We start from the raw sequence: 23,967 nt of genomic DNA, 5'->3' as shown, positions 1-23,967 counted from the left end.
GCATGTGGAGAAGTGGGGAATCAAACCTGGTTCTCTAGATTAGAGTCCGCAACTCTTAACTACTACGCCAAGCTGGCCCTTAACCACAAGACCAAGACTTGGACAGAGAAAAAGAACATGAGCATCAGTCTAAGTCTGCAGGTAGGTATTAAAGAAAAATAAGGAACATTTATTTATTCTTAAATAAAATGAACAAATAAGGAACATCAATGATCTTAAATACAGCAGGTTTTTTTAATGACTAATTAGAATGCATACTCTGCAGATTTCAAATTCCACACATCTGTCAGGCAGGCACAAAACACAACACACTTCATGGACAAAGTGATGTTGGATGTGGCACTGCTAGTTTTATGAACAAGCAAACATGGGTCTGCAAATGGTGGGAGAATTGGAATTATATTGGTCTGTTCCAGGTTTAACATCCACAGGTTCACTGCAGCTTCATTACAAGTGGAATCTGAATCAACTTTTCCCGATGAAAAGGAGAAGAAGGGAGTTCCCTTTGTCCATCCAATGGCACAGGACAAAAACAATGTAGGAAAGAAGCTGCTGTGAGTCAGAAAGCAGCCAGAGCAAAAAGCTCTTGGAATCCATTAAAGTATGTCTGGATTCTATGGGTGCATGTTTATATGAGGATATTACAGCTAGCTTGTGATCGTAAGGCAGGCTGGGTTCAAACTAAATATGCTTGGGGGAAGGAGAGGAATCCATCCATTGTATGTTCTTTTCATAGATTCGTGAACAGGGAAGTTTAGCCTTGGCTCTTTCTGGGACTTCCAAGGCTTGGAGTTTCTTGATTTCTGCTACAATAACCAAGTCAAATAACTGACCTGACAAAGCAATCTTAACCTTATTCAACAGGTGATCATACAGAAGAACAGAAATTATATCCCTGTACAGCATCCTAGACAGAGCAAAGAGCTCTGTCACATCAAGGCCTAGAAGTGGCAGAACCATGACACCTTGCAGATTCAGAGCATTCCACGGCTGCAACCATATTCTGATATTTAAGTCATTGCCCTTCTTTTACAGAAATGCATTCACACATGATTTGTTCTATGCAGGTCTCCTTATTCATTATATGGTTTCATAAATCTGTCAAATTGAAGCAGATTCTACATAGTCTACAAAAATTATGAAGTACTCTAAGAGATGGGATTATTTCCATATGTCTAAAATTTAAACAAATTTTACAGCAGCAGGCCAGAGAACACAAACATACGTAATTGTGGTGTTACTTTAAAAAATACATTACACGGAAAGCAATTAAATAAATTCTTACCTTTTTCTTCATCAATTCTAAAAATTCCGATGCCAGAACCATCCCTTATGGAGTATCTAATCTCTCCATCTCGTCCTGTATCCTCATCATAAGCAGACACAGTCATCACTGAAGTTCCAACAGGGACATCTTCGTTTACCAAACCTTTATCCACAAAACTTTGAAAACGCGGTGGGTGAAGATTTTCATTTACATCAACCACTTCAATTTCAACGTAACAGGTGGAAGACAATGAAACAGGCTTCCCTTTATCTTTGGCACGCACAGTTAGATTATAAACTTGTTTCCTCTCAAAATCCAGCCTTTGGATAATGCGAACTGCTCCACTGAGTTTGTCTACATCAAAACTTCCATCCCCTCCTTCTAAGAGGCTGTATCGCACCTGACTAGAATGGCCTAAATCAGGATCATAGGCTTCCAGCCACGTGATAACAGTTCCTTCGGGAAGGTCCTCTCGAATTTTCACACGATAATTTGATGGAATAAATTTAGGAGGATTATCGTTGACATCGTCCAAAGATACCTTCAATAATACAGTTGAAAACAGCTGGGGTTCCTCTTTAGCTTGGTCTCTGGCCTCTATTTTCAGGAAATGCACAGGCTGCGCCTCACGATCCAGAGGCCCTACAACTTTCACAACACCCGTCACACTATTAATAGAAAACTTATCTGTATCCATGAGAATTGAATATCGCACTTCTCCATTTGTCCCTGAATCTTTATCTATGGCTTCTATATGAATTATCTCTGTATCCAGGTCTGTGTTTTCACTCACATCCACAAAATAGCTGTCCTGTAAAAACTCTGGACTATTGTCATTGACATCTAAAACATTAATGTCTAAAAGATGCCAGCTGGACTTCTGTGGTATCCCAAGGTCATAAACAGTGACATTCAACATGTGCTTATCTTTTACCTCACGATCAAGGGGAGACAAAATTTTTAGCATTCCTGTTTCCATCTCAATGGTAAAGCAGCTATCATTATTACCCCCAGAGATGGCATAGACCAGTTTTCCATTGAAACCAGTGTCAAGATCAGTAGCATTCATTATGATTACGCTGGAACCTACCAGCTGATCTTCTCTTACTTCAATGCTATGGGGAAGATTATTTCCAAACTGAGGTGCATGCAAGTTCACAGAGTGCGTATCAAAAAAGGCATCCTCAACCTCGTTCCGACTGTGCAGCTTATTGGCTTGCAGTAACTTCTCTGCCAGCATTTTGGCTACACCAGTCTCTTCACACTGTAAATTGACCGGTTTGCGGCTGGCAACCACCGTGATATTAATATACAAAGGCATTGCAAAGTTCTCTCCATCTGTAGCTGTTATTCTCAAGCTGTGAAAGGATGCTTTTGCACCTAAGCCATCCACTAATGATTGCTTCAGGGAAAGAACTCCAGAGTTTGGACTTAAACTAAACAAGTCTAACTCATTTCCAGATTCAATTTGGTATTGGACCAACTGCAGCTCATCAGCATCAATAGCAGATACAGTTGTTATTTGTTCTCCCACACCAAGTTCTCGGGGGATTGTTCCCACACAATTTATTTTCTCAAACAGCGGAGTGTTGTCGTTCAAATTATTTAAAACTATAGTAACAGGGACCTCGGCTTCGCGGCGATATGGCGTGCCCCAGTCAGACGCACGAATCCTTAAATTATAGATTCTTGGCATCAATTCATAATCCATGCTCTCAGAGGTACTAACAACACCGGTAAAGTGGCCTATCACAAAAGGAACAGGGTTCAAGTTTGCAATGCTATATGTCACGTAGCCACTTTCCCCTTCATCGAAATCATTCGCGCTCACACTCATGACACTCGTACCTACAGGCACATTCTCATCAAAGGAAGCTTTATAGGAAGTTTGCGTAAATTCAGGCGAGTGCGTGTTCATATCTATGACTTTAACCAAGACTTTTGTAAATGCTTTTCTGTCATTCGTCATGATATCTAGTTCAAAATGTGATGCATGCTGCGCTTTTATGGGATCTAAAGTAGTAATAAGGCCAGTGTGAGGATTCAAATGGAATCTGATTCTGGTTGGTGCATTTTTAAACACATATTTTAAATGGGAGTAACTAGGCATAGTTTTTACCATAGCCACAGGGGTGTTTGGTGGGGCAAATTCACTTATCTCTGCTCTATAAACATCTTTTTCAAACCGGGCTGGTCCAGATCTAAACTGGGGAGAGACCACATGGATCACTTTTACAGAAGAAAACTTTGAAGGATTTCCTTTATCTTTAGCTTGCAGAGTGAGGTTATAGCCAAATGGTTGGTTCTCCCAGTCAACATGGCTGACAGCTTTGATTTTATATTCTTTCCCCCCAGGAACAGTCCTCACAGCTTTAAACTGCTGAAGGGGGTCACCTGCCACAATGCTCAGAGATGCCACCTCTCCATTCGGGCCTTGATCCCTATCCTCAACCGTTACAATTGCATATGCTGGATCCTTGTCCAGCTCGGAAGGAACCAAAGCAAGGGCTGTGATAACTGGAGCGTGTTCATTAGCCTGCTCAATGTAAACAGTCAACCTTGCCATGCTACTGATACCGCTGCTGCCGTAGAGTTTCATTCCACGATCCACGGCAAGGATTTCCAGATCATAAACCTTTGTTTCTGCATAATCAAGCCTGCCAGTAAGAACTATAATACCGCTGGTTGGGTGAATGGCAAACATATCCGTCCTGTCTTTGAAACTATAATAAAACTCCCCATTAGTTCCAATATCTGCATCCGTTGCACTGACTCTTGCAACGCTGGTCCTTATTGCTGTATTCTCAGGCAACGAAACACTGTAAGAAGTTGGGGAAAACAAAGGCCTTAAATCATTTGTATCCAGTACTTGTACTCTGACTTTTGTTCGAGCTTCTGCATTTGTGTTCTTTTCTATTGCTTTGACAGTTAATATGTAGTGGTCTTTTACTTCTCTGTTAAGTATAGCTGTGTTCCCTCCCTTGGTCCGTATCCTCAAAAAACAGAAGTCTCCCAAAACATGCTCTTCAGCTTTGAATAGGTTCTCGGTGTCCCCAGAAATTATTTTGTATTTTATATCCCACAGTGAGTCTGTGACGTAAATGCCCATTTTAACCGGATGCCCAATGTAAGTCTTGGCAGCAGAGTTTTCGTACACTGTGGCGTTGTAGTGAGCTTGAGTGAACTGCATTGGCAAAGCACTGCTTGCTCCTGGGGTTCCTTCACAGTTTCCAAAATGCTGCAGGGGCAGCAGTAGGAGCAGCAGCAACATGGTAAAATGGCTCTCCATCGAAGCAGCTCCCCAAAACCTGGAGGGAGAAAAGAAACACCAGTCAAGCTCTTCTGAATACTGTATTCTGTGCCTGTAATCTGACTGCTTGTAGTTGTTAGGAAATCTACGGCACAGTCTTAATAATCATGCTTAAACCATATGGTACCTCCAACAAGTGGTGAGAATGCAATCACTTATATGCAATTGCTTATCTACAATCATACTGGGAATCCACCACACCAAAGACAGAAATGTAAATGTTCTGAAAATTCTGAACCCATGGAGCGCCCCTTCCCCTCCATTTATGGGAAAAATCACATGCAGCCACAATAGAATTAGTATGAAAGAGACAAGATGTTTTCCTCCAGGTCCATTACCAACCCTGTTCTTGTCCCAGGTATGTACCTTGAGCATGACCAGGAAGCACAAACCCTAGAGAGCTCTCAGCTCTTAGACTACAGCCTTAGACAATTGGGCCACTGAATTCTATACTGGCCCCAAGATACAGCTTGTTCCTGTTGTCCTGTTTTGTATAATGAAACTGTATTTACTGTATATTTTGTGGTAAACCATTTTGAGCCTGATTAGGAAGAAAAAGTAGGCAATAAATACTCATTAGCTTGTATTTGCTTCATCTAAGAACTGCTCAGTACTGCTGCATTTTCCCATTCACCCAACAACTAAACTTCTGCATGCAGAGGTTAAAATGGAGAATCAGCTGGACAATTCTTTGTATAGCTAGAAGCTAAGCATCTCCAGAAACAAATAGTTCACAATGAATATGACTTTAAATTGCCATTGAAGTTAGTAATTCTATCCATCCATTAAACATAAAATGGAGCTTTCCCATTTATGCTGATGCATAATAAATACTGATAAACCTTCAGTAGCAACATGAACCAGTAGTTGGGATACTAGAATGTGCTCTGAAAGGCAACTAGCTTTATAGGGCTCTGTCTCTAATCTGATAATGTGATCCTAAGAGGTATCTCTGTGAAAATTTACTGCTGCATCCTCTAGATCAAACCAGTTCATGCTGCTAATGAAGGTTTATCGAAACCAGCTGTTTACCGGAAGTCTTTCTAAATCCATTTGAAGCACAGTCAGTTTTTCATATTCTTATGGACAGTAATGAAATAGGTTGTTTGTATGACTAATTTTGATTGCTAGCATCATGTGGAACTTTGTGTTTTCTCTTTTTTTTACTCATATTTTATGAGGTTTTTTTACTCATATTGATCCTTTTGCAATACTGATGCAGTCTTGCAATACAAGGCTTGGAGGGTTATAAATCCACCTAGGATTGCACTGATCTCGAAACGAATCTCAAACATGCCATGCTGCTTTCCTAATGAATATCATTCTTCCAACCCCATGTAACTTACACAGGCAGATGGCTAAAGTAAACTTTACTTCCCTGGTTCTTACCAAATATTCATAAAGTTTCAGATGGCAGATTATGGGCCTCAAGAAAGAACAGTACCTTATGATGCCTTCAAATAGCATATTACTGCATGCCCATTCTCATGCATAATGTAACTAGAGAGAGTTACTTCAAACAAACAATCCAAATAATATGAGCTCTATTTTAAAACTCAGGAGTGTCTAAATTGTGACTTGTCTGTGAGAAAGGCCATGTTACAAAATTATTACTCGGGACTGCAAAAGGAACAACATCATATCATCAGATTGTTTTGGCTCCCCTAAACTCTACTGACAAGCTTTCCACAAAAGATGGGAGAACCTTGTCCCTGAGTACCTCATTCCAAGGAACTAGTGAATGATCAGTCTTCATCTATTATCTCTCCACCACATTGTGTGATGGCATTGCCATTTATTCCCAGCAAAGGATCTACAGTGAGTACCCTAGTTCAAGACCTACTAGGAATAGTACTTCCTGTCTTTCTGACAAGGAGCACCCCAGTAGACAGGTACCCACAAGCTCTTGTGTTCATCTGCACCATGCTACTGATGGCTACTAGGAACTACCACAACGTAAGAGCCATAATGAAAGCATGGTATTGACACCAAGGGCAAAACCATCAGCCTCCAAGCAAAGTAAATGCATCAACTCAGTCAATAAGTGGTATTCCATAAAAGTCTCCGGCTTATACGTTATCACCGACAGTTCACCTTCAGCTAACCAAAAAGATTCCATTCCTGCAACATTTTAGCCAAGGGCTATGGCTATAAAATCTTTATTATCTCTGAAATATCACAAGGTTTAAGATTTTTTTCCTCACTATCAATTTCTAAAACAGTAAAACTGTTTGCTAAGCCTTAAGGTTCATATAAACTTTCCAAAGGCCATGACCGACCATTTTTGTTTCTGGAACAGAAAACAAAAACGACTAATGTCCCCATTTCTTTCTCCATATGCAAACCCACTTTAAACTTGTTGCCATTTGCCTAGCCTTAGAGGGAACTGTAACTCAAGGCCATCAAATGGGAGCAGCAGAAGGAATACAAGTAACCATAATGTCCACAGTGGCATGAGAGTATATATGTATGGAGACAGTAGGGCAGGGGTAGTCAAACTGCGGCCCTCCAGATGTCCATGGACTACAATTCCCATGAGCCCCTGCCAGCGGATGCCAGGGAGCGAATGCTGGCAGGGGATCATGGGAACTGTAGATGTCCCATGGACATCTGGAAGGCCACAGTTTGACTACCCCTGCAGTAGGGGGTGGGAGAATCACATACCGATCATAGGTCAAAGAATTACACTTGAGTTTGATACCGTATTATCATTTTTTTTCCTTCAGAAATGCAGTCAGCCATTTGCCTCAGTCCAATAACTGTTGGCTCAGATTAGCTTCAGTTCCCCACAGCACCTGCTCCATCTCCTGGCATTTGAACATCAGGGAAAGCCACATTTGAAAAACATCACAGCACTCTTTGGGAGCAGGAGCACAACTGCAGCTGTCCCTCCCAGCCCCTCAAAGACAAGGGGGGGGGGGGAGTGCCAAACACTACTGTGGACTTCTCTTCCTATGCTAACAGACACCGGAAGACAACTGCAATATAGTATCCCAGAGCTACTCCTGTGAGTGACAATTATGGTGCTCTTACACCTGCATTTGCTGGTTTCTTAACACTGTTAAAAGCTATGACTCAGGAGGAGGGGAGGTTGTGCCCTGTCAATCAGTCATGCTTTGAGCCATTACTGCCTGGCCAGTGAAAATACATTCAGACACAAGAGATTTCTGATATTATAATCTGATGATGATTGCAGTCTATAATGCCTATAATGAAGATTAAAGCCACAGATTGTTTAGTGATGCACTCAGGGCCATAGGGGAACATGGGAAGAACATTCCAAGTTCCAGCCCTGGACTTCTGCCATAACAGCACACATCTCTTTTGGCCCAGAAGGGTATACAACTGAATGCAACCACAATGCCAATATAAAAATGTGGTAATTAGCAACAGAAACTCCGGGATGTTTTAGGTGTGATGCCAATATATGCTCTGCCAGCACAAGACGTTCTGCACCAAGTAAAATCCCTGATGTGAATGTTATAGGAAATCTCAAGAATAAGAAATCCATCATTCCTTGCCACTAAATAACCATTCTAACTTTTAAACTGTACATATCAAACTGAAATGGCTTCATATAAAGAGGTTCATCAATCACAAAGCATTAGCTTTTGCGTACTGCTCAATTTTGACTCTGGAAGCACTCACTAACTTAAAACACTAGCGTTCTACAAAGACTTACAGCTCCAATAATAAGTACAGAACAAACACACCATAACTCTTTCTTGTGTGATGTTCAGATTACTTTTACAGCTATTACTATTCAAAATTTACTATAATGGCTAACTCTGAGTTTGGTAATGCTTATTCTCAAGCAAGGATTGCAACTGTAACCTAACTGGCTTAAATTTACACTAGTCCTGGTCATTACTGGCCTTTGAATCAAGTTGCTGGAAGCCTACACATATGAAACCTTATTACCAAAAAACACCAATCATGTGGGGTATATGCATAAAACACACACCAAAACTATGAAAGAGACACAAGAAACCCTCTCATCTTCTTACCTATTTATATTCACCATAATAAGTGAGCTAACTCATACTCACTAAAATAAGAATGATTTTTTTCTTACAAGGTGGAGCAAGATGCCAACCACCATGCAAGAGAAACTAATGGGCAGGGCATGCAAGAATATCAAAAACATCTCAGTTATCTTCTCTGATTTCTTTGGAAGAGATTGAGGATGAAGATCCTGCAGAAACCACCATGAGAACAAAAGGACCCAATCTAGCTAACTTGTAACATTTCAAAAGCTGTTCAAGGCTTCTGTTGCAATAGATAGTCATGGTCAGAAAATAGAAAACTTGATGGATCTTTGGCCTTTTCTTTTGGTCACAGTGGAGAGATGCGTGCAACACACAATCCTATTAATGTCTACTGAGGAAATGAGCCCATCTGTGTTCAATGGGGCATACTGCCAGGTGGGCATGCATAGGATTGCAGCCTTAGGCATGCATTTCACTTTCCCACTGAAATCCACGAGAACTCAAACCACTTAATTGTGACAGAGCTGTACCTTAAGGGGGAGGTGGATAATGAATTGTCTGTCATCTTATGGGCGTAAGATACACTATTACTTTTTGCTCTTCTTCAATGTAACTCCGGCAAGCAAATATATATATCCCCAGAGCCCTGACAACTGTTAATCTTTTAAAAACTCCTGTTAAGAAGTCCAATGAGGGAACACACAAGAGCAGCCAAGGGCTTAACAGTCCTGCCAAACACCCCAAATGGATCTGAGAGGATTCTTCAGGGGAGGGATTGCACACCTTTTCCCTAATCCAATTATAAAAGCAGCATGGCTAGGTAGGAGTTGACAGGTAAAGGGGTGGGGGAGATGAGCAGCAGCAGCAACACTTGGGGCAGTTCTAAAATCACACAAAAAAAGGTCACGATTTGTGCCTGGGAGCGGAATTCTCTCTGAAGCTCCGCGCATGGCCCCAGAATCAAAGCGGATCCCCCCCCCCCCCAAGATTCAAGCCATCCTGCAAGCATTGATGAAAGGAGCTGGGTGTTCCCCAGACACCCACAACCTGGCCCCCTTGGCTGGCTGGCTAACTAGCTAGCAACAGGAGGAAGAGGACAATACCCTCCCCCCAGGCAGCCCCCTTCTGCCGGGCTACTCCCCTAGAGACCTCTTGCTACCCTTGAAAGGAGAGCCAAAGGAAAGACTTCGCCTAGGTGAGAGCTCCTCCGCAGCGCGGCCCGGCCCAGGCCGAGCGGGCGAGTTTTTGTTCCGAGGCGCGCATCGCCCCCTCCCCACGGCCCTGCGCGGAACGGCGCTGGCCGAACTTTGCAACAAAGTTTTCTCCCCGAAGAAAGTGCCACGCGCCAGGCAGAGGCGCGATCCGCTCCCCTCCCCCGCGCGCCCGGCCGCTCTCACCTCGTCCGCCGGGCCCTCAGCGCCTCGTGCGCGGCGCTCCCCGAAGCCTGCGCCCCCAGCCCCGCATGGTGGCCAGCCCGGCGCCCTCGCCTCGACTTCTTCGCTCCCCCCGGCTCCGGCCGCTCGCTCCTTCGCCAGCGCGGCGCTCGCGCCTGCCCAGATTCCTCCGCCATCGCAGGGGCCGCCGCAAGCCGCCTCCGGAACTCATTTTTCTGGCTCGGAGAGCCGCAACGGCACTTCCCGGCGACTCCGCGGCTCGCCACCATCTGGCTCCGGAGCCCTTCCAGCCCCGCGGATCAAACGCGCCGCTAGCCGTCTGCCGAGCGGGAGCGAACGGAGAGGGGCTGCAGCGGCCCAAAGCAGACACACACCCACACACAAAAGGGGGGGGGAGTGAAACTAGATCGTCAGCATCGTGCAAGCCGGGGTTCCTCAGCCCGGCCCAAAGTCAGCCCAGTGGATCGCACTGGCTTCCCAAGCAGCCGTTGCGATCCCCAGCCTCACTTGCTGGGCGGTATGGCCCGCTTGACTTCAGCGAGATTTATTTCCGCGGAGACCCGCCGGGGAAGGGAGCCACTCCCCTCCCGGCACTCTGGGGGATGACTTGTAAGAACACCTTTAGGGCCGGGCCTGCGAGAGGGGCTCGGGCGATTCATCCCTCCCCCTCCCCCGGGTGCATGTCTCGCGCGCGTCCTCTGAAGTTTTGAAGGGCCCCGGTGGATGGCGTGACACCACTAACGTGACAGTCTTTCGTATTCTTTTTTTAAAGGAAACGGAAAGCAGCGTTCCTCCCCAGTTCGGGCTTCTCACCCACCCACCCGGCTTTCCGCAAATCTGCCTTAGCATGTGGCTCAGCCCTTGCCCCAGTCTGCAAGGGCCTGTGCCCGAGCCCTTCCAGGGGTAACCCGGGCGGCAGGAAGCGGAGGCTCCCCTCCCCTCTCTCGGGGCTTTCAAGCCACCGCCGCCCCAGGCGCCCCGGCAAGACGCGGAGGAGGGGGCGGGACCCTCATCAGTATTCGCCCACCTCGCCGCCCAGGCCGGCCCCGGCAAAGCGGACCGCAAGCTGCGCTCTGCAGCGCCGTTCCCACCAAAACCTCTTCATTATCCAGGCCGAAATTAAAGGCGAACGAGACACAAACGCCGACTTGGGAGGCCCCGGCAGCTTGGCGGCCAATTAGCTCTCGGAATCGGAGGAGGGCTTTGTCCTCCCATCCCCACCCCCAGGGGAAAGATGCGCAGGGTCGCAAAAGAGATCTCCAGAGAGAGCCAAGGCACGCTGCGCCGCAGACTTTTCTGCAGCCGTCAACGCTGCGGACTCTAGCCACACTTACTCGCGAGTAAATGGGGCAGGCCTACGGAGCAGCCAGACCCCAGCCGCGGTGCTGGGAACTCAAGTCTAACCCCGGACTGAGACCGGTCCGATCCATTCCAAGAGATGCGGCAGGTCGGTCCTAGAAGCGCGCATCAGTCCATTGCAATCAACCGGCCTCGACGCGCCCAGCGGAGGCGCATGATGCTTGCTCCCCACATGAACTTCAGCCCCTCGACTGTTCATCGCACGCCTGACCACGGGAGGAGACTCCCTCGAGGCGGGCTGGCGACTCTCCTCCCTCTCCACCCGCCGCTAACTTGGAGGAAAGGGAGCGGGCGTCCCCCCAGTCTCCGGAGCTTAGCTACTTACTCAGGAGAAGGAGGGAGCTGCCAGAAGGGAAGACCCCCAGCTCGTGGCCGACCGGTTTCGGGAACACTGAACTTCGGTTTCGACTCGCCAATCGGAACAGAAGGGACTCCCCCCCACACCCGGCAAGGAGGGGGTGGATGGGTGGGAGGGAGACGGGAAGGTATCAAATTCCATTTCAGAGCTATGCCAATAGTAGCAATCCAGTTCAGGGCAAGCTGAACGATCTGGGGAGGGAGGGGGGCTTTTAAAAAATTGTTCTAAAGATAAACACATCGAAATTAGATCGCTACGTAGAAACGATTATGAGCAAACGCCCGAATCCCCGAGACCCAGCTATACCGTTTGCACAGCGGTGTGTACGGAAGGCGAGGAAAGGTCCCGCGCGGAGCCTGCAGCCAGCCTCCGGCAAAGCGAGAAGCGGAAAGCACGTTCGCAAAGCGCCGGCTTCGGGAGGGCAGATGAAGCCGCTGGCTCGACTCTGGAACAATGGAGGTCGGCAGGATTCCGGTCAAAAGCCACGGGGTTTAAGGCAAGGGGGCTGCTGGCACTGTCAGGGGGTTTCACACCGGTCCATGCAACCTTTCACCCGAATCCTAGCCACTGGCCCCGATTTTGCTACGCAATCCCGGAGTTACTCCAGTATCCTCCTGTTTGATATCGGTTTGGGCTGGGATTGAGCCCAGGGCATAGGAAGTTCACTTTCGTGAGGCTAAAAGGAACCCAAACCCTCCGGTTTCATACAGTCCTCTGCCATCCACTTTGACGCGGAGTAAATCCCCTAGACTAGACACAGGAACGGCTTGCGGGCCTTGCACTGACTGGGAATGAAACCGGTTTAAACGCCAACAGCATTCGGGGGGTCAGGGGCCTGTGCGCAGGGCAGCCCCTGTATCTGTGGCACGGATCCCCCCCCACACACACACATACACACACGTTTCATTTTATTTCTTTGCTCCTCGCCATTCCGTCTGTAGCGAAAAACCTCCCCGGAACTCGTCTTGTCTCTGCGTTAACTGGAAAACCAGCCTGGCTCTTGTCGGTACTCGGTTTCCGTCTAGGATTACTCTTAACATAACAAGAATGGCGAGACCTTGAAAGCATCGGCCGCCCTGCCGCTCCGGCACTTGTCGGGCTAGTTCCAGTTCCCACCGCTGCCCGCCCGTTCATTCCCGCGAGAAACTTAATGGCTCGGAAGAGAAGTGAAATGGCGCTTTTTTTCGCCTCGGGAAGCCAGCCCGAAGGGGGGGGGGGGAAGCTGGGGGAGACCCAGCAGATTTCCCTCACAGTAGGTTCGCCACGTTTCTTTTATTCGCCTTTCGTTTCATCATACATGGAACCCCTCCCCCCCCCCAAAAAAAAACCCCAACCGGTCCCCGCACCAAGAGCTTAAGGATGCCGCCGGATTCACGTTGACCCTGAACGGAGAAAACGTCACGCAACGTGTGGTGGCACTCTTGCGCGCTCGCTGATCGAGCCGAGAGCAATCCAAGCAGCGGCTTCTCGTTCCCTCTCCGTTCACCGGAGAAATTTGGACCCCGCGAGGAAACTTCGGTCCCTCCCCCGCCCAAACCAACGGGGCGGGCAGGCAGGCGGGCGACCGGCGTGCCTCCAGCCCAAGCGGCGCTTGACGGGCTTGTGCGGGGACCGGGCCGGGGCCTCCGAGAGCAGGTCGGAGCCGCGCTCTCTGGTTTGGCGGCGAGAGGGCGCTGTGCCACCAGACATCCTCGTGGCTTTCCCGTTCCCGAAGGCACCATATCTAAAACAAGTTGCACTCGACAATAAATGCCACCCCCCCCCAAAAAAAAAAAAAAGGAAAAAGGAGAGAGCGCGCGAGAGAGCCAGTAGCACATCTTTGCAAGAAGGCGCCTTAATCGCGCCGGGTAGCGGGCAGCCTTTGATAGAGATCGCTGACTCGCTGCCCCTCCGGAAAAGGTAGTGCGGCGGAAAAGGCGACGGGGAGGCAGGGGCCCCTTGTGGTGCGCCCCCCAGGATTGAATGGCCCTCTTCCATGGCTGAGGCTCAAGGGGGGGGGGCTCGACGGGGCGAATCTATGGGGGGGGGGAGAGAAAGCAACGAAACTCACCCTGCAGGCCAGCTGGTCGGCCGCGCCTCTTCCCCCGAGCCAGCCCCCTTCGTTTTCAGTCCGTTCCGGCCCACCGGGGTCCCAGAGCCCCCGGGGGGGGAGCAAAAGCCAACTTTACCCGGCGTGGTCCGGCAGCCGGGAAGCCGAGCGCCTCTCGGCGAGATCCCGACGGCCGCATGCTGCCTCGCCCCCCTCCGGTGGGGGTTTCAAACTTGAGCGCAGGCAGGCAGGCAGGCAGGCAGGGCTCGGGGCGGCAGGGCGGCCTCTAAGTTCGTCAAGACATGTCCAGGCGAGGCGCGCGGGCAGAGTGGAGTTGGAGCGCGCGAGCGAGCGAGAGAACGAGGCTGCAGCGGCTCACTGACTCCCGCCCCGCTCGCCTCGCCTCCCGCCCGCCTGGCACTGGCTCTCTGGAGCGCCGCCCACTCCCGCTTCCCAACCGCTGGGCTGGAGGGATTCTCCAGCTAGGCGGCGGCGGCAGCCTCACGCTTCTCGCCTGGCCTCAGCCGCTGGCCCGGGCGCGGCGGGCGGGCGGCGTGGAGCTCGGCCTCCGCCGCGGCGCACCTGCACCCACCTTCCCCTCCTTCCCGAGCGCCGGTGGGGGCGGGCGTCGCTGGAGAGGCTGGCGGGCAGGTGAGAGGCGCCGAGCCCTCCCGCCAGGGCCGTGCACGCGCTCCGCTCCGGCCAGTCCCGCACCTGGGCACGGGGAGGGGGGGGAATCTGTCCCCCGCAGTCCTCCCGGGCCGCGCCGATCTCAAAACTTCCGCCGTCCTCTCGGGTCCCGTCGCAGCCGTTCGATGCGGTCTCGTTCCCTGGCTCCAGGTGCAAACCCTGCAACGGCGGCACGGGGCTTTTAATACCCACACCCATCTTTTCCGCACAGATAATCAAAATCCCTCCACACATCGACGGCTTCAGCGGCTCCTGTATTCCTTCACCATTTCCTTTTTGTAGGGGCAACCCCAAGTCATGCGGATCGAAACCTCATTTTCTAAACCGGGATCCTGCTTTCCTCCTTTATCACCCTCCCCGGAGCCCCAGGCAAGGCAGGAAACTGATGCTTATCAAGGCTGCTCCCCCTGCCAAGGGCAGGCAGGCAGGCAGAGGTGGTGGGCAGGTGAACACCAATCCCAGAGGCACCTTGACTTTCATGAAGGGACCGATATGACTGAATATTGTAGGTGAAAGTTGTGTGCGTGTCTCTGTGTGTGGGTACATAAAAGTCTCCCACAGCAAAATCCACACTGCCACTGTCATGTAGCATTCTTTGGATTTTTGGGGGTGCAGGGGGGAGGGCTAACGGATGTCCAGATGCCTTTTTAGAGTGTTGCCCTGGGGGCATTTGGATGAAAAGTTTAGAATTGAAAACAGGCTGGTGTTGGGGGGGCGGAGAGAGTGGCTGCTGCAGTGACCACCTGCTCTCCATGAGTGATTGATTCCTGGGCCACCTGCCGCAACCAATCAGCGAATAGGCTGGGAGAAAGGACAAACGACAAGTGCTGGGGTTTCAAAGCTGAGATCCCACCCCCAAAATTTCTGCAAAGGTTTCCCTTAGCAGAGTCCCACTCTCCTGCTGCCTCAGCAGCCCAACTGTCTCCCCAAAGGCTGCTTTTGGGAGATGAGAGAACCCGAGGCATGAGGAGGTGGTTCAGTGATCTACGGCAGGGGCAGTCAAGCTGTGGTCCTCCAGATGTTCATGGACTACAATTCCCATGAGCCCCTGCCAGCATTTGCTGGCAGGGGGCTCATGGGAATTGTAGTCCATGAACATCTGGAGGACCACAGCTTGACAGCATTTGCTGGCAGGGGCTCATGGGAATTGTAGTCCATGAACATCTGGAGGACCACAGCTTGACTACCCCTGATCTACAGGAGGAGGGAAGTTGGCTAAAATGGCCCCTCATTCACCCAAGCAAGCCCAATCTCGGACGCTAAGCAAAGCTGACCCTGATTAGTATTTCCAAGCAGTTGAATGGAGTTCTTCCAAGGAACACTAGGGGTCATGAAGTGGAAGAAGGCAATGGCGAGCCACATCCAAATTTCCCTTGCCCAACTGCCAGACAATCTTCAGATCTCACGATATATGCCATACGATAAATAATAATCTTTCATCCACGCAAAGTATCCAGGCTTCGCGGAGGCTATCCGTCTCTTCATTATTCACTGTTCTGTCTAGTTAACCTCTGGGAGAGTGTAATTCTACCATGTTGTCACACTGAGTGCAATTGGACCACTGAGTCATAGAATTATCTCATATAACATGGCAGAATTATCCACTCGAAGCCAAAGTTGCCTGGTGTGTCAGTGTTTTGGAATAAGCTCCTTTCATTAGGAAATCACTTCCAGATCCATAGACACAGAGGATGGTGCCTCCTCCAGGCAGGTTATTCTTACTCCTACAGATTCTCAAAGTCAATTTACAGCAATGAGAGGCTTGCCTCCAGTTGTGATTCAGGGAAGTAATGTACCTGTTCCGTCAGAAGTTTGGGAAGACTGTTCTGGGTTCATGGTCATTATAATGTATCATGGGACACACAGATCCGAACCAGGAATGCTGGATACTGCCAGATCTCAGAACCTAAGGGTAGCAGAACCTCAGAACCCTGGATAGCAGTTGGATTGGTGACCTCCAAGGAGTACCAAGGTCATGATTGAGGTACAGGCAATGGTAAACCACCTCCAAACCTCTCTTGTTTGACTACCAGACAATCCTAGAATCCTAGAATCTCCTGCCTATATAACACACTAAAGGTAAAGGTAAAGGTATCCCCTGTGCAAGCACCGAGTCATGTCTGACCCTTGGGGTGATGCCCTCCAGCGTTTTCATGGCAGACTCAATACAGGGTAGTTTGCCAGTGCCTTCCCCAGTCATTACCGTTTACCCCCCAGCAAGCTGGGTACTCATTTTACCGACCTCAGAAGGATGGAAGGCTGAGTCAACCTTGAGTTGGCTGCTGGGATTGAACTCCCAGCCTCATGGGCAGAGCTTTCAGACTGCATGTCTGCTGCCTTACCACTCTGCGCCACAAGAGGCTCTATATAACACACTAGCCATACAATAGAGAAATAAGTTAATATAAGTTAAGATTTATACACAAAAATCACATCACCTGTGAGGTCAAGACCTGGTTTATTTTGTTTATGAGTCACCTGTACATGCAATCTTTTAAAAACCAACCATAATGGAATATTTGTTCTTCAGATGGTCTCTCGAATGTGTGAAACAAACTAGTGAAGGGATTTAACAGGGCCTTTTCAGACTTGGACCCAGTTTTGAACATCTGGGTAAAGAAATCAACAAACTCCATTGGTTTAATCACACAGTGGTTATAGGGTCCAGCCTGTCTGGCCTATTCCAAACCGAGATTAGATCTGCCCCATGTGACTTTTGAGTCAAAGGGAACTCAAACTAATGTCACTGTACCTCACGCTCGGATGTCCTTGATTAATGATTGTGATATAGTAATAGAATAATGGCTATGTGGATAGATATGCTAAAGACGCCTGGGATATGGCAGGATCATTCCCAGTGCAATGACAAGATGAACCTGAATTAGGAGATTCTTTGATGAATTTGTGTAGACCGGATAGGTTGATCTGGAAGGGTGAGAGAGAAATTATCTTGCAGGATAATGTATCCTTCCGAGTGCTGTTTCACCACTGCATCGGTTTTGTTATTATCTGGCTGCTATGAAAAATGACAGATATGACAGTAATGTGACCTTAGATGATGGATTTGGGTAGTGGTGGAACTAGTTGGGGAGAAAGAGAAATGTATCTAGTAAGACGTAAGCATTTTTACTGCCATATTGACTGGGTGGTCCTGTTTTATGCATAATGAACAGATGTGATATGCATTTAGAGCCTTAATGGGGAAGTTTGGAGGGTAAATATAGCAGCCATGCACTGCTTTGCCTTCATTTTTATTTTATTGTCAGAGCCTCTTGGAAGTATAGCTTCAGATGATGTTCCATGTTCCTTCCCGTCCAAAAGCACTTAAAACAGCTACTTCTTGCTTCATAGCAACCTGAAATAACAGATTAAGGGGAATTTTGTTTTCATCCATGCACCACCCTGTCCATCTGTTTTGGGCCTTGATTCTATAATGGTGTTTTACAAAAGTTGACCATGTCTGTTGTCCTGTGGAAAGTTAATGATAGAAATTCTGTGCAGAGGGAAGAAGGTAATGCAAATTAAATAGGACAGCTCCCCCCCCCCAAAGGTTGCAAAGCACTTTGATACTCTTATGCAAGAATAGTCAACTCGTGGCTGTCATATGCAGAATCCTTTGTGGCTGAGGAGATTGGAAGTTTGCAGACTGTGGACCTTCTCCAAAGAGAGAAGAGAGAAAATAGAAAAACTGCACTGATGGGATCGAGACCTTTCTTAATAGCTTTCAGCACTAACTAGAAAGAGCCACCTCAGAATGCATTTAGAACTGGACATATGCAAACTCTGCAAGATGGTTTGTTGTTGTTGTTGTTATGTGCGAAGTCGTGTCCGACCCATCGCGACCCCATGGACAATGATCCTCCAGGCCTTCCTGTCCTCTACCATTCCCCGGAGTCCATTTAAGTTTGCACCTACTGCTTCAGTGACTCCATCCATCCACCTCATTCTCTGTCGTCCCCTTCTTCTTTTGCCCTCGATCGCTCCCAGCATTAGGCTCTTCTCCAGGGAGTCCTTCCTTCTCATGAGGTGGCCAAAATATTTGAGTTTCATCTTCAGGATCTGGCCTTCTAAAGAGCAGTCAGGGCTGATCTCCTCTAGGACTGACTGGTTTGTTCGCCTTGCAGTCCAAGGGACTCGCAAGAGTCTTCTCCAGCACCAGAGTTCAAAAGCCTCAATTCTTTGACGCTCGGCCTTCCTTATGGTCCAACTTTCGCAGCCATACATTGCAACTGGGAAGACCATAGCCTTGACTAAACGCACTTTTGTTGGCAGGGTGATGTCTCTGCTTTTTAGGATGCTGTCTAGATTTGCCATAGCTTTCCTCCCCAGGAGCAAGCGTCTTTTAATTTCTTTGCTGCAGTCCCCATCTGCAGTGATCTTGGAGCCCAGGAAAATAAAATCTGTCACTATCTCCATTTCTTCCCCTTCTATTTGCCAGGAATTGAGAGGGCCGGATGCCATGATCTTTGTTTTCTTGATGTTGAGTTTCAAGCCAACTTTGGCACTCTCCTCCTTCACCTGCATCAACAGGCTCTTTAGTTCCTCTTCACTTTCTGCCATTAGAGTGGTATCATCTGCATATCTGAGGTTGTTGATATTTCTCCCTGCAATCTTGATCCCAATTTGTGACTCCTCTAATCCCGCATTTCTCATGATGTGCTCTGCATACAAGTTAAATAGGCAAGGCGACAGTATACAGCCTTGCCGAACTCCTTTCTCAATTTTGAACCAGTCAGTGATTCCATGTTCAGTTCTCACTGTTGCTTCTTGACCTGCATATAAATTTCTCAAGAGACAAATATGATGCTCAGGTATTCCCATCTCTTTAAGAACTTGCCACAATTTGTTGTGCTCCACACAATCAAAGGCTTTAGCATAGTCAATGAAGCAGAAGTAGACGTTCTTCTGGTACTCCCTAGCTTTCTCCATGATCCAGCGTATGTTGGCAATTTGATCTCTAGTTCCTCTGCCTCTTCGAAATCCTGCCTGTACTTCTGGAAGTTCTCGGTCCACATATTGCTGGAGCCTAGCTTGTAGGATTTTGAGCATAACTTTGCTAGCATGAGAAATTAGTGCGATGGTGCGGTAGTTTGAACATTCTTTGGCATTGCCCTTCTTTGGGATTGGAATGTAAACTGACCTTTTCCAATCCTGTGGCCATTGTTGAGTTTTCCAAATTTGCTGGCATATTGAGTGTAGCACTTTTACTGCATCGTCCTTTAAGATTTTGAATAGTTCAACTGGAATGCTGTCACTACCACTAGCTTTATTGTTGCTCAGACTTCCTAAGGCCCATTTGACTTCACATTCCAGGATGTCTGGCTCCAGGTCAGTAACTACCCCATTGTGGTCATCAGGGATGTTAAGCTCGCTCTTGTATAGTTGTTCTGTATAATTTTGCCACCTTTGTTTGATCTCTTCTGCTTCTGTGAGGTCCCTACCATTTTGGTCCCTTATCATACCCATCTTTGCATGAAACGTTCTCTTCATATCTCCAATTTTCTTGAAAAGATCTCTGGTCCTCCCCATTCTATTGTTTTCTTCTATTTGTTTGCACTGTTCATTTAAGAAGGCATTCTTATCTCTTCTAGCTTTTCTCTGGAATTCTGCATTCAATTGGGTGTATCTTTCTCTTTCTCCCTTGCCTTTCACTTCCCTTCTCTCCTTAGCTATTTGTAAAGCTTCCTCAGACAGCCATTTTGATTTCTTGCATTTCTTTTTCTTTGGGATGGTTTTAGTTGCTACCTCTTGTACAATGTTGCGAACCTCCGTCCATAGTTCTTCAGGCACTCTGTCTATCAGATCTAATTCCTTAAATCTATTTGTCACCTCCACTGTGTAGTCGTCAGGGATATGATTTAGTTCATACCTGAGTGGCCTAGTGCTTTTCCCTACTTTCTTCAATTTAAGCCTAAATTTTGCAACAAGAAGCTCATGATCTGAACCACAATCAGCTCCTGGTCTTGTTTTTATTGACTGGATAGAACTTTTCCATCTTTGGCTGCAGAGCACATAGTCAATCTGATTTCTGTGTTGACCGTCTGGTGATGTCCATGTGTAGAGTCGTCTCTTGGGTTGCTGGAAAAGAGTGTTTGCTATGACCATTGTATTCTCTTGACAAAATTCTACCAGCCTGTGCCCTGCTTCATTTTGTACTCCAAGGCCAAACTTGCCTGTTATCCCGGTTATCTTTTGGCTTCCTACTTTAGCATTCCAATCCCCCATGATGATAAGCACATCATTTTTGGGCGTTGCTTCTAGAAGGTGTTGTAGGGCTTCATAGAACTGATCAACTTCATCCTCTTCAGCAGCAGTGGTTGGGGCGTAGACCTGGATCACTGTGATGTTGAATGGTTTGCCTTGGATTCGAACGGAGATCATTCTGTCATTTTGGGGATTGTATCCCAAGACTGCTTTTCCTACTCTCTTATTGATTATGAATGCTACTCCATTTCTTCTGCGAGATTCTTGTCCACAGTAGTATACCTGATGGTCATCTGAATTAAATTCACCCATTCCTGTCCATTTTAGTTCACTGATTCCTAAAATGTCGATGTTCAGTCTTCTCATTTCTTGTTTAACCACGTCCAGCTTGCCTTGATTCATGGATCTGACGTTCCAGGTTCCTATGGAATAAAAATCTTTACAGCATCGGACTGTCTTTTCGCCACCAGTTACTTCCACAACTGAGCGTCCTTTCGGCTTTGGCCCAGCCGCTTCATTCATTCTGGCGCTACTCGTACTAGCCGTCTGCTCATCCCCAGTAGCATATTGGACACCTTCCGACCTGAGGGGCTCATCTTCCAGCGTCATATCGTTATGCCTATTGGAACTGTCCATAGAGTTTTCATGGCAAAGATACTGGAGTGGTTTGCCATTGCCTTCTCCAGTGGATCACCTTTTGTCAGAGCTCTCAGCTATGACCTGTCCGTCTTGGGTGGCCCTGCACGGCATAGCTCATAGCTTCACTGAACTACGCAAGCCCCCTTGCCACAACAAGGCAGCGATCCTTGAAGGGGGCTGCAAGATGGTACATTCCCATATTTAAATGTCGCATTAAATGTAGTCCAGAAGTCCAAATATATCTGTAGCCTCTCTCCCCAAATGCAAGGATTTGGCAGGATACATTTTAGGGCAAGCTCTGTGCTTCTACAGATATTAATGATGTAGACATTAAGATGAAGAGCATTTACATTTGACTGCCACAAATACAGTATCTTTGCCAAACTGGTTTCATTAGCTCCTGAAACAGCAAAGTCTGGCCAAGTATGATCTTTCAGAGGTCACGCCTGAAAGTGATTCCTGAAAGCTCATACTTTGTCACAAATATTGGTAGTCTTAAGGAGCAACTGGACTCTTGTTCTTTTCCACTGCTACAGACAGATGAATGCTGCTATCCATCTAGCTTAGCGAAGCTTAAAGCTCATTGTTCTATCCCCATCTTGCTAGCCATTGCTCTGGAAATTTTTATATATAAAGTTTTTTTCAGGTATTTAGTTGAGAATGAGATATTATGAAGTCATAGAATGTTCGCAAACATTCTTAAGTGCAAACTGTTCTCATGAGAGAGGCAGCAAGGCCAACAGGTGCAGCTGTGTTAAAAAGCAAAGAGACAAAGTGGGCTGAATTTCTAAACATCCTCTTTCTTCCTCCATACAATTTCCGCAGTCTAATAACTTCATGACAGCATTCATAAACTCAGTGGAATTTCATTACTTTCACACTAAAATGTCAGGATTCAGGTGCAGTGCTAAATGTGCTCCTTGTTTGTCATACGTTTTGTGAATTCTGAGAAAATGTGATTCCCCCCCCCCTCAGAGAGAGAATTCACAGTAATCAAAAGTGGAAGCTGAAAAGTTGCATTGGTTTTCTCCCCTGTTTTCCATCTCCAAATGATGACATTTGAGATTCAACCAATGCTATGTCTCTGCCTGCCCTCCTCCACTCCCCACTGTATTTTTAAAAACTCTTTGAACATGATTGCATTACAACAGAGTTCCAAAGCAGCACAACACAACATGCTCAACACAACACTCTTTGTGAATTTCATGCAGGAAAACAGAGCCTTGGTCAATTTCATGCAGGAAGGCTAGGAATGTTGTTAATTCTATCCAGCAGCCTCTCCGGCTTTCTCCAAGTACAAAAAAAAAAAAAAAAAAAGATGAGCTGTCTTTGTTATACAATTTAGGAGCATCCTAACATAATTACTGCGGGGTTTAAAAAAATAACATGTACTATATTGGGGAGGGGAAATGGGGGCAGGCAATTGATGGCACAGAATATGGAAAAAGGGAGGGACATCATTACCAAGGGAGGGGGAAGAAGGGGCAAGTTGCAAGAACAAGTGGGAGGGTGAAAGGGAGCATGACGTTATTGCATATACTTGGATTTTTTTAAAGGGAAAGGAGGTGAGGCGGGAGCCAGGAACACTGACTCTCCTGGCAGAAGTGTAAAATGCAAGCTGTGGACTCATGGGCGGCACTGGAGAGAACCACAAATGTAGAATGCCAGGCACAAATTCGGGGTCAGCCTCCAGAACTCAGTGCAGTGAGAATGTGCCAGCAAATAACAGCTGGGGAAAGAGTATAAATTTGCATGAATTCTTGGTGAATGTCTAGAGGGAGAAGCAGAATAAAAGTCGATTCAGGAAGTAGAAGGAGGAGAGCTGATTTTTTTATACCTAGCTTTTCACTACCTGAAGGAGTCCCAAAGTAGGGTACCAACACCTTTTCCTTCCTCTCTCCACAACAAATCCCCTGTGAGGAGTCCGGGACTAGGACAAGGCCACCCAGTGGGCTGCATGTGGAGGTGTGTAGAAATCCAACCTAGTTCTCCAGATCAGAGTCCTCCATTCTTGACCCCAACACCATTCTGGCTTTTAACAGCACCACAACATCTATGCATGCCTTCTGGTGGGAAAGAAACGGTGGAAGCTGAATGGGAGGAAAACAATTGGAATAAAATATTTCTGTTCATTACCATCTGCTTCAACTTCTTTATTAAAAAATGCTAAAATGGCAAGCCTTGGCCCACTGCACAGTAGGTCCTGCACCAGGAGCTCTGTACATACTTGTTAGAATCAAGCATATCAGATCGCCTTGGATAGCATTTGGGAGAAACCTGCCCAGAGTATTTTGCATCAAGGCATAGGCTTCTACGCTTGTGTAGCAGAGGCGCAGTTGACTAATTCAGCCCTCGGAGGCTCATTCATTGCTCAGTTTGTGCCTATTTCCTTGCCTCGTTAAACAACAGAGGCCATGCATGTGCATTAAGGATTCCATGCGTGCTTGATAGGGAAGGGGAAAGGAGCACAATGTTGCTCAGCATTCTTCCCCCCCCCCCCGTTACCACCTAATATTGACTAGATTTAATTTTGCTGCTCTCCATGGGAAGGTGAAGAGTTAAAAACCACCTACTGAAGAGCAGTCAGGCTTACTCCTAGAACTGCTTCTCTTGACACCTGTAATGCTGGAAGTATTTGATGCATTTCTCAGCTTTGCCAGAGATTCTGTGATGGGGGAGGGGAAGGGGTTTTTCCTTCCTCTCTTCATGCAGGAAGTCCCTGGAGTGC

General features: G+C 47.4%; 1 protein-coding gene across 11 annotated transcripts in view; it reads right to left on the bottom strand.

The window, feature by feature from the left end:
• FAT1 (FAT atypical cadherin 1) overlaps positions 1-14,237 on the bottom strand; it is a 141,074-nt gene extending 126,837 nt beyond the window's left edge. For 2 of the 11 annotated variants that reach the window (XR_013225177.1, XM_077302152.1), the window contains exons 1-2: positions 9,964-10,253; positions 1,286-4,575 (exon numbers count right to left, since the gene is read on the bottom strand). Coding sequence is in view for 10 of the 11 variants with exons in the window: in XM_077302152.1 (XP_077158267.1) it covers positions 1,286-4,575; positions 9,964-10,229 (3,556 nt within the window). In the remaining variant the exon portion in view is untranslated. Of the gene's footprint in view, positions 1-1,285; positions 4,576-9,963; positions 10,254-11,294; positions 11,486-11,644; positions 11,749-13,727 lie in introns of those variants that run through there. The other 9 variants (XM_077302144.1, XM_077302145.1, XM_077302146.1 and 6 more) reach the window with 7 other exon arrangements.
• Positions 14,238-23,967: the final 9,730 nt, after the last annotated feature.

This window comes from Paroedura picta, chromosome 10, assembly GCF_049243985.1.
Source record: "Paroedura picta isolate Pp20150507F chromosome 10, Ppicta_v3.0, whole genome shotgun sequence".
Lineage (NCBI taxonomy): Eukaryota > Metazoa > Chordata > Lepidosauria > Squamata > Gekkonidae > Paroedura > Paroedura picta.
The sequence above is the reverse complement of the archived record's forward strand: the minus strand, read 5'-3'. Positions and strand labels throughout refer to the sequence as shown.